The sequence below is a fragment of the Muntiacus reevesi genome, chromosome 17 (genome assembly GCF_963930625.1).
Source record: "Muntiacus reevesi chromosome 17, mMunRee1.1, whole genome shotgun sequence".
Classification (NCBI taxonomy): Eukaryota; Metazoa; Chordata; class Mammalia; order Artiodactyla; family Cervidae; genus Muntiacus; species Muntiacus reevesi.
In genome coordinates this window covers 27,325,133-27,335,738 of record NC_089265.1, presented here as the reverse complement: position 1 = coordinate 27,335,738, position 10,606 = coordinate 27,325,133, and the positions used below count along the sequence as shown (strand labels likewise).

Here is a 10,606-nt window from a genome sequence, read left to right as displayed (position 1 = left end):
ATCCATGACTCCCCATGAAAAACCTACAGGAGCCCTTCCTACCCTTCCAATCTCATTTCCTGCCACCAGGAGAACCACAATCACTTCTTCACTTCCGTAAAATGCAAGTGTTAATTGCTCAGTCGTGTCCAACTCTTTGTGACCCCATGGACTCCCACCAGGCTCCTCTGTTCATGGGATTCTCCAGGCAAGAATACTGGAGTGGACTGCCATTCCCTTCTCCAGGGGATCTTCCTGACCTAGGGATCAGACCCGAGGATCAGACCTAGGTCTCTTGCATTATAGGTGGATTCTTTACAGCCTGAGCCACCAGGGAAGTCCTCACTTCCATACCGTATGCCTGCTATTCCCTCTCTCCAGGATGCACTTCAGTCTCTTCTCCATGCCTAACCCCTTGTTCCTGAAAGATCCAGAATGTCTAAGAAACAGCCTCCTCAGGGACACCACCCCTGATCACCCATTCCCTCCCCTCACTCCAGATGAGATGTCCTCCTCCGTCCTCCCAAAGCACCCCAGCATCCCTCCTCTAGAGTTCTCAGCAAAGAGAGCTGCATCTATGTGTTCACACACCTGCCCCCACCTCTCACTAGACATTACTGAGGACAGGAGCACCTGGCATAAACCCGATACTTTAGACTGAATTCTTGTTAGCCTGTTACACTGAATTCTTCTCCCTCACTAGTTACAATCAGACCCAAAAAATATACACGGTGCATTATTTTACTAAAATATTTCAAAACATACATCCACAGATCTCGGGGGGGGGGGGGGAAGAGCTCTTACTACACACCCTAATCTTTCAATAATGTGCCAAAGATGCATTATGAACTGCCAGGCAGTCAACACGTGAGGAGTCCCTTTGAGAGAGGTGTGGTGACCTAGCTAGTATGGTCAACCAGCCAGAGTCACTCTGGGTGTGTGACTGACCCCCACGAGGGACAGGGATAGAAAAGAAGAGTTCTGACATGGTTGGTGACCAAGGGGAGGTCTGACAAAGGGAAGCCCTACCAGGTCCTGGGTACTCATCTCCCGGCAAATGAGCACATAGTGACTTCAGGAGACCCTCCTGAGCTGGCCGCTAGGGCCACTGAGACTGGGAGCCAGTGAGCTGTCAACAGATGGCCAGATGGAAACCGGGAGCCTCACAGAATTCACGGTATCCATTTCACACTGCGGATAATTACTAACAGCACCCGTGTGCAGAGAGCTAAGATGGGAGAGCAAACAGCGCACCCAAAGAAGGACTGACTCCTGCCAAAGAAGCACATCTGCACTGCTGGACTCAAGGGGGAGGAGAGAGGAGATGTGGGGCGAAGGGGACAGGAGAGAAAATGAGGGCAAGTCTCACCCTCATTTCTCATCTGAGAAAGTAGCATTCCCAGGGACAGATGAGCTTTCAAATGACTCAAAATTGAACATGCCAGGAAAATTGCCTGTCTGTTCACTAGAGCTGATATCCAGGCTGACAATAAGCTGCTGCTAATTTTTCCCCTCTTACTCACCTGCAGGACCAATTTACAACCTCCCTTCCATAACCTTGCCCGTATCCATTCACTCAGAAACAAATGGCCGAGCTCCCTCAATGCGGACAGTCACAGTGCGCCATGCAGGTGAGTCTATTGTGCCTGAGGTCCGCACCCTCCACACCCATCTTGAAGGCTGAACCCTACCCACTCCTCTTCTCAGGGAACAGCACCTCCGCCAGTCATCGGTGACCGGCTCCTCCCTTCCCACTGCCTTTCAAATAGGCCAATTCCTCCTCCCAGTTCTCGCTGAGAAATCCCTCCAGCCAGCCCTCCTCTCTTCAACCCCATAACTTCTGCTCCACCCCAGTCATCACTTCCCATCTGGAACTGTAGAAACAGCCTCTTTGCCCTTCCTGCCACCACCTCCAGAGTGGCTGCAGCAACTTCACCAGATTTAGCTTCCTAAAATAAGTGTATCACTCTTGCCTCATTAAGAAACCCTCTGGGTCCTCATTTTTTGCACGTCTCAGTCCTCCAAGGCTCTCTGAGTACCCTGCTGACCCCAGGAAGTGCTCTCCTCCCCGCCCATGCCTGGGCCTCGTCACACTTGCTCCACCCAGCACATCCTTCTAACCCAGTTCAGGCAGCCAGATTCCTCCAGCTCCATTCTTCTTTCTCAAAATTGCCTTTCCTATTGGGGTCTCTTGTGTTTCCATACACATCTTAAAATTTTGTGTTCTACTTCTGTGAAACGTGCCATTGGGGATTTGATAGGAATCTGCAGGTTGCCTTAAGTAGTATGGTCATTTTAACAATATTGATTCTTCCAATCCAAGAACACAATATATATTTCCATCTGTTTGTGTCATCTTCCATTTTTTTCATCAGGGTCTTACAGTTTTGAGAGTATAGGTCTTTGCCTTCTTAGGTAAATTTATTCCTAGATATTTTATTCTTTTTGATGCCATGGTAAATGGGATTGTTTTCTTTATATAGACACTACTATACACAAAACAGATAATCAGCTGCTGCTGCTGCTAAGTCGCTTCAGTCGTGTCCGACTGTGCAACCCCACAGATGACAGCCCACCGGGCTCCCCCGCCCCTGGGATTCTCCAGGCAAGAACGCTGGAGTGGGTTGCCATTTCCCTCTCCAATGCATGAAAGTGAAGTTGCCCAGTCGTCTCCGATTCTTAGCGACCCCATGGACTGCAGCCTACCAGGCTCCTCCATCCATGGGATTTTCCAGGCAGGAGTACTGGAGTGGGGTGCCATTGCCTTCTCTGAGATAATCAGCAAGGACCTCCTATATAGCACAGGGAACTATACTCAAAATCTTGCAATAATCTAAAATGGAAAAGAATCTAAAAAATACATATATTACATATATACTAATATACATACATGTATATACATATAACTGAATAACTGTGCTGTGCACCTAAAAATAACACAAATCAACAATGCTTCAGTAAAAAAATTTTTGAAAACCCAGTTCAAATACCACCTCTTCTTTAAAGTCTTTGCATGTATACTAAGTCACTTGAGTCGTGTCTGACTCTTTGTGACCTGATAGACTGTAGCTTGCCAAGCTCCTCTGTCCATGGGATTTCCCAGACAAGAATACTGGAGTGGGTTGCCATGCCCTCTTCCAGGGGATCTTCCCAACCCAGGGATCAAACACAGAGATCAAACCCGCATCTCCTGCAGCTCCTGTATTGCAGGCGGATTCTTTACTGCTGAGCCACCTTTGCCAGCCCCTAAACAAAGGCAACCAACCATTCCTGTTTGCACCTGTTGTCCTGGAGTAATTACTGAATGCACCATATTGACTTTCCTAGGTCCCTGCTATGGATGATAAACTATATGGCTCTCCTAACTAAAATCTGCGCTGTGCTATGCTTAGCCACTGAGTCGTATCCAACTCTTTGTGACCCCCAAGGACTGTAGCCCAGCGGGCTCCTCTGTCCATGGGGATTCTCCAGGCAAGGATACTGGAGTTGACTGCCATGCCCTCCTCCAAAGGATCTTCCCAACCCGGGGACTGAACCCAGATAGAACCCAACCCAGGGATCAGACCCATCACAGGCAGATTCTTTACCATCTGAGCCATCAGGGAAGCCCACCTAAAATCTACCCTAGCCCAAAGACAGCACTTGTTACTTTTCTCTCTTGCTTCAGTGTGCATTCCTCAAGAGCGATCAAGCCATCTCATCTCTGCGTGAATTTCCAGCATCTGAAGACTGCCTGCACCTGGGGAGGTGCTCAGTGAACACAAATGGAATGAAAGAATGAATCTGATCAGAAGAAAACTGTAGCAATCAGTTTTATCTGAACATCATCTAAAATGCCACTAGGGAAATTTTCTAAATCACAATTAAACCAAAAAAATCCTGGGCAAAAAAAGCAAGCCATGGAAGCATCTGTCACATAAACCATTTCTTTCCCTAATCCAGTGTTTCTCAACTTATTTTCAATATTGTCCTCCCCCCTTGAAAGCCTTTTCAGACATTTTTCTCCTAACCCCATGACATGTTAATAGCACAGAAATATTTCTGTACTTTATATATAAAAAAGCAAGTATAAGGTTTACTCTTTTTATTCAAGAATAGGTTCAGAATGACAATAAAAATGTTGTTACATTTTAAATTTTAAGGCTACTAACATTAAACTTTATAACTGTATTCACTGAGCAATTTTTAATGCAATTTTAATGTAAAATATGATATATCAGATTATATATAAAAATTACCAATTTCTACATAATAATAGCAATGTAACCAAATTTCTCAAAGACTTTAAAAACTGCTCCTTTTCCAGCAAAGGTAAAACAATTGAAAAAAAAAATCTTTCTAAAAGTTATTTTTAATGAACGTAACATTTGTTTTATATGAGAAAATCATTTTTAACTTATCCAGCTGCTAAATATTCATTCAGGTATCATCAATATTTTTTCTTTTTGATACTTGACATAGTTATTGGTGAGGTCAATAACTTTAATAAATAAGAAAATATAAACTACTTTAATTTTCAAATCCAAGTCACACACAGAACAGTAAGGGCCAAACATAAGCACTTAACATCCACAAAACAGCCAAAAGCAGCCCATACATATAAGGTCACCAAGAGAGATACGACTTCAGGATTAAGCTATTGATGGTCAAAAAGGTCTCCAGCGATAACCATATATTTGCCATAGGTTTGTAATAATGACCTTGCATACATTCTGCATATCTTCCATGAACTTGATGTCAAAGCTGCTTGTGTGATACACAAGAAAAACCACTGAGAGAAATTTAAATGTTAAGAAATAGTATTTTAGCCACCAAGGTTTGAAGGAATATCTGGAACCACTGGAATGTCTAAGAAGTTTCTGTCTTCCTCCAGAACTAATTTTTGCTGCCTCTGAGGTTGCAAGCCCTAACTTCTTATGGTTCCCACATTTATCCTCCTAGCACCTAAAGATAATAAAAACAAAAACACCAGTTTACCTAAGAAAACACCCATTCCACAGCTATCATAAGAGCCCCACTACTACCATCATCTCCTTGGGTACTTCAAAAGAAAAGGGATTCCCATATTATCAGCATTTTCCCAAAAAAAGAAGCCTCCCTGCCTCTAAATGTATAGACTTTCAGAGCTTGGAAGAACACTCAGGGCTCATGGCACCCCTTCATCTTCAGATGAGGAAACTTAGAGGGCCCTAAGAGGTTAAGAGACTGGCTCAATCAAGGTCACTCTATCGTTATAGACAGAGACCGGGTCAGTCTGGGTCCCTGTTGTATCTTCAAGCTAGCACCAGGCTTGGCACATAACATAATCAGATGTTTGTACACTTAGTGAATGAATGGCTATTGGATAAATGAGTGGCAGAATTGAGAGCCCAGCTCACCTAACTCCTAATCTACTACTTTTCCAACTAAATCACCTGGTCCCCTTTTACTCCCATTTGAATATCAAATAGTGACCTCAAAGACCATCAAATTTAAATTAAGTGTTTGAAAAGCTTCCCAGCTCTTTTAGTTTCACACATCCAGTAAGTTTAAGAGCAGGGTCTTGTGCACATGTGGGAGAGCACTTCAGCCCATTGAAAGTGAGGGAGTTTCCACAAATAAGCTAAAGGTACCGTGTCTACAAGGCAACATTTCTTACTTGCTTACCCTGCCTTGAGCTCCTTTCCAAAGTTCTTGTTCACATGCCACATCTCCCTACCCAGACTGAGAACCGTGGAAAGTCAGAACTGCCTTCCCTCTCTAAGGCACCTGCCAAGTTTAAGCACAAAGCAAATGTTCAATAAATGCTTGCAACATTTATTCTGGTGGAAACGGGGCATCATGAGAGACAAAAGTAGATTTGGCATGAATAAAAGAATTTGGTTTGTACTTTGCTCATTTCCTAGAACCAGTATAGTACCTAACATGTAACAGGAGCCTAATAGTTGTGGGATTTTAAAAAATGAATAAAAGATATGGCAAAAAGTGAGTAATTATTAGGCTTTGTCTTCAATTCTGTAGTCATTCATTCACTCCACAAATACATATTACCAAGTATCTTGTGTGCTAGACTCTCTGCTGCTTTGAAACCTAATTTCCCCCACAGAGTTAGAGCTATCCTCCCTAGCCAATGCCTGACATTTGGTTCACCTTGCAAGCAGACAGCACAGCTAGCGTAGCCCTATGTCTCAATACCTATTGTCCAAGCATTCTCTCCCAACAATGCCCTGACCTAAACAAATACATCTAAGTGTTGCAAAACAAATAATCACAATTAAGTGCTGCAAATCTTTTTCATCAAGCCCAGGAATTTAAACTTTTCACTCCACCTTTACTAGCTACTCCCAATCTTATTTCCTCAGGCATAACACTTATTAAAATTGTTACACATAGAAAAGTGGCTGGGAACTAGGCTAGCACATCAGATTGAGACCACACTGTAAAGAGCCTTGCATGCCAAGAACGTACGTGCAGGCTAAGTTGCTTCTGTCGTGTACAAATCTTTGCAACCCTATGGACTGTAGCCTGCCAGGCTCCTCTGTCTGTAGGATTTTCCAGGCAAGAACACTGAGGTGGGTTGCCATGCCCTACTCCAGGGGGATCTTCTTAACCCAGGGACTGAACCTGCGTCTCCTATGTCTCCTGCATTGTCAGGCAGGTTCTTTACCACTAGGGCCATACAGCTGAGAGTCATAAAAACCTTTAAGGGAAACAGTGAATGCATAGTCAAAGCACCAGGAAAGTGTTACGACTTTGATTACAGAAAAGATCTAACACAGGAGGAACGAAAAAAAGCTGGCTCCAGGTCATACCAAAAAGACAGTCTATAGCTACAAATAAAGAAAGGCTGTCACAGACGAAAATGGCAACGAATAAGCCATTTCATCCTTTGCTTTTATGTGTAATTTAAAAGGTTCAACAATAGATGCAGCCATGGACGCTCTAGTTCATTGATCGGTCGTCTTGAGGTCCTCCTTGGAAGGCACAGGCTGTAAGAAAGCTTCTGGACAGTCGTGTAAAAGAGCTGGAGTTTGGGTTTTGTTTTGTTTTATTTTAAGGGCTACATTTAAAACACAGTATTAGTTGCGAGGAGTTTCCCGACATTGAAAAGATGGGCAGGCCTGTCAACTCCAAGGTCTTCCACTATTGCATCATTTGAAATGAAGCCTCCTCAGGCAGCGACTCGTAAAATTCAAGTCAGGTAAAATGGCAGCAGCAGCAGCTGCCTGTGCCGCCGCCGCTGGCGGCTTCAACTTCAAGAGCGAGAAAGAGAGCGTGTCTCTGCGGAGCTGCCAACTGCTCGCAGCAAGTCAATAAATCAACAGGTCCTGCGCGCGCGCCCGAGGGTGCTCAGACCCCGGCGTGCCAGCCACAGGAGGAAGTGGCTAATTATTTAAAGGCAGTATAGAGACCGCAGTTGAAGGTCGGAGTCGGTTCTCCCTGCGCCTTCCCTCCGTCTACCACCCACTCTGGGAATCTGATGTTGAAAGCACCAATTTCTGGGCTGCTGCTCCAGGCCCCTAGCCCTCCAACTCAAGGGCAGCTCTGCCTCGCCCGCTGGTGCAGACACCCCGAGGGCTCCTTCTTCCTCCTGCTGGCCCCCTCCTCTCATCGACTGCAAGCCCTTCGATTCTGCCACCGGAAACTTCCATAGAAGGTGAGATTCCCAGATCAGGAGACGGTTCCACAAACTCCAAAGCGCCAGTGTCGGAACTTCAGGGTCAGACCCCATAAAGCCTAGGCGTCCCTAGCAAGGCTCAGAACTGCTCTATACTGCGGGTCCTGCGCTCCGCATGCTCGCACCCCTCCACCAGCCGCCCGGTCGCGGTGCCCTCGCTTCCCACAACCCCAGGCGTGATGCCTGGAACCTCAGCAGCGCCTCCGATCCGAGCGCCGCAGAGACCCTCCTCGCTCCAGCAGGGACGGACTTCCCAAGGTCGGGTGTCCCCACTCGCAACCCCCGTCTCCTCCTCCGGGCGGGCGACTGTAGGTTCCAGACAGGCAACCGAGGGGGCGGGGCCTTGGCCGTCCCTGCCGAGCTCGCTCAACCCTGCCGAGCTCGCTCATCCCTCCCGGGCTCCAGGGGTAGTGCCCACACTCCCCACCGGTCAGTACCTCGTCCACTTCCAACTCTGCTCCGTTGCCGACGAGCGCCATGTTCCTCCTCCGGCTGCCGCCGCCCAAAAACCAAACAGGGAGCTCAGGACCAACTCAGTTTCTCAGCCCAGCGCCAGCACGGGAGGAAGAGGGCGGCCCAGCGCTCCCGCCGGGTCCCAGGCGGGGCCAGCGCGCGGCTGAGCAAGTGCTTTCCCCGCCCCCGGCGCCTGCACATCCGCCGAGCATCCATTTCTCAAGCCGGCGCCGGGTGGCCCCCTCGACATAAGCTCCGCCCCCTGCAGGCCTCGCCCCACCCTCTACGAGGCTCTGACTAGAGAAGCCAATCAGATTCTTGCAACGCGTCTCCACCTCCAGACAGCATCCACTTCGGATCCCCTTGGGCGGTCATTCCGTGGGCGGAGTCACTTTGTGGGCGGAGTCACTCGCGAACCTGGCAGGTCTCGCCCACCCTGTGGGAAGGTATTGAATACCTAGGAGTATTCTAGCGCTCTGTGCGGAGGCTATTGCTCGCCAGCGGCCAAGGGAGCACCGGCTTAGCGTGGCCAAAATGAAAGCCACGCTATCCCCGAGGCCCATTTGAAGCGTCCACCTGGTCCTGAGCCAATGCCAAGTCCCTTCCCTCGCCAAGTGGGCACTGCGTCTCGCAAATGGTGAGGCCAGAAAGCAACTTCGCGTCAAGGTCACCAGTCACCCAGAGGTCTTTGTCATTCCACCTACCCAGACACTAGGTGAGGGACATCGTCTTCCCATACAGGGATGATGTGTTTGCTTCTGTGTATGTCTGATAAATAAATTAAAAATCATGAGACAGATATTTATGCAACTTAGAGTTCTCTTCTTCCAATATTCTGTCACAATGAACCCTTTTGTAATCCCAAACATATGTGCGTAAATCGTGCTTGATCTATATACCCATGAGAGTAGGGATGGGTTGCTGTGTCTTCTTCAAAGTTGTATTCCCAACACCTAGAACAGTGCCTTGCAGTGGGTGCTCAAAAAATATTTACTGGCTTCCTTTAGAAATTGATTCCTGTGTCTAACACAACTGAAAAATTATGAGCTGAATTTTGGGAGTATTGAGGGGGGCATTAGTCAGCTTTATTTTACATGCAATAAAATTCACCAGTTTTAAGCTGCTAATTTGATAAATGTTTACAAAACACCATTCCAATCATATTTTAGAACACACTGATAAAGTTCCCTGTGCCTGTTTGCTGTCAATTTCTTTCACCCACTCTCTGGCCTGGGGCAACCACTGATCTGCTTTCTATCACTTCATCTTGCCTTTTCTAGAATTTCATATCTATAAGTTAATCATAGGGCACATGGTCTTTTGTGTCTGGCTCATGAAAGGCATTTAATGGTCATCCAGCGACAACTACAAAGATTACTAACATTTATTGAGTACTTCCTATGCTCCAGGACTATCCTGAGCCCCTTGTTTAATTTACATCATCTATCCTTCGTAACCCCATGAAGTAGATACTGTTAACTTACAGATGAGTAAAATGAGGCTCACAGGGTTCAAGTAATTTGTTTGCAGTCAGACATCTATTAAGGAAGTAAGAATGCCAGAATCTCAACTTCAGCAATCTGACTTAAGGGTGTGGTGGTAACCATTGTTCCACACTGCCTCCAACCACCACCTTCCCCTTCTCTCTCCCTATTTCAGTAGAGCAGCTGCCAACACGTGTCTGTTACACGTACTTTCAGTGAGTCACCTTTGCATCCTTGAAACTTGCTCTACAGTTTTAATGAGTCACTACGTACCTTTATACTAGAAAAATGAAATGGTTCTACCTCACAAGCAGATTAGATTATGGTGATGACTGCACAACTTTACGATTCATTGCAAATCCTTGAATTGTATCACGTAATGGGTGGATTTTGTGCCCCTATATATTATATTTCAGCATCACCACTTTTAAAAACAAGCTAATACATTCTTGCAGCACTCTTAGAATCAGGTATGTGAGGCTAGAAGGGACCTGGGGTCATTTAATTACAATACCCCTGAAAGTTTCCATTCCTCCCCCAACCTCCTGTTTATACTTAGATTTCTGAGGCTGGATTTCCTGTCTGGGTCCAGATCCCACTCCTTATTACTCATGCATGATTCCCTTTTTTTAAAGTTCATTGGCTCCCAAATTAATATCACATTTTTTAACATTAAGCCATCTCGTGGTGACTTTTTCCTCTCCTGTATGCTTTGTTATTTTCTTTCAATTTCAACTCCTCAAATTTTAAAGAGATACAAAAGAACTTGGCTCTATTGAGTGGCATGATGATGTCAAAGTGAGAATCAAGTTTAATTTTTCAGAAATCATTCTTATAAATAAAATTTGGTAGTCTCTTTTTTAATCAGAGACCAAATCTGAAACCCTGTGTATTTTAAATTCATGTCACTAGATGAGTAGCATTCCTGTTTCTGAGGGAGCCAATTATGAACACAGAATGAATAAGTGTGACCTAGCCCCTGGAACATATAATCAAATTTGCTGTGCTCATGGCAGATGCCAACTTCCCCTTC

The 10,606-nt window shown here is 45.9% G+C and overlaps 1 protein-coding gene across 3 annotated transcripts in view; it reads right to left on the bottom strand.

The window, feature by feature from the left end:
- The window catches only part of TTC39B (tetratricopeptide repeat domain 39B), a 140,452-nt gene extending 132,141 nt beyond the window's left edge, over nt 1-8,311 (bottom strand). For all 3 annotated transcript variants that reach the window (XM_065907753.1, XM_065907755.1, XM_065907754.1), the window contains exon 1: nt 8,074-8,311. In XM_065907753.1, the coding sequence (XP_065763825.1) occupies nt 8,074-8,115 (42 nt within the window). In that variant the 5' untranslated portion in view covers nt 8,116-8,311. The remainder of the gene's footprint in view (nt 1-8,073) is intronic.
- Nucleotides 8,312-10,606: the final 2,295 nt, after the last annotated feature.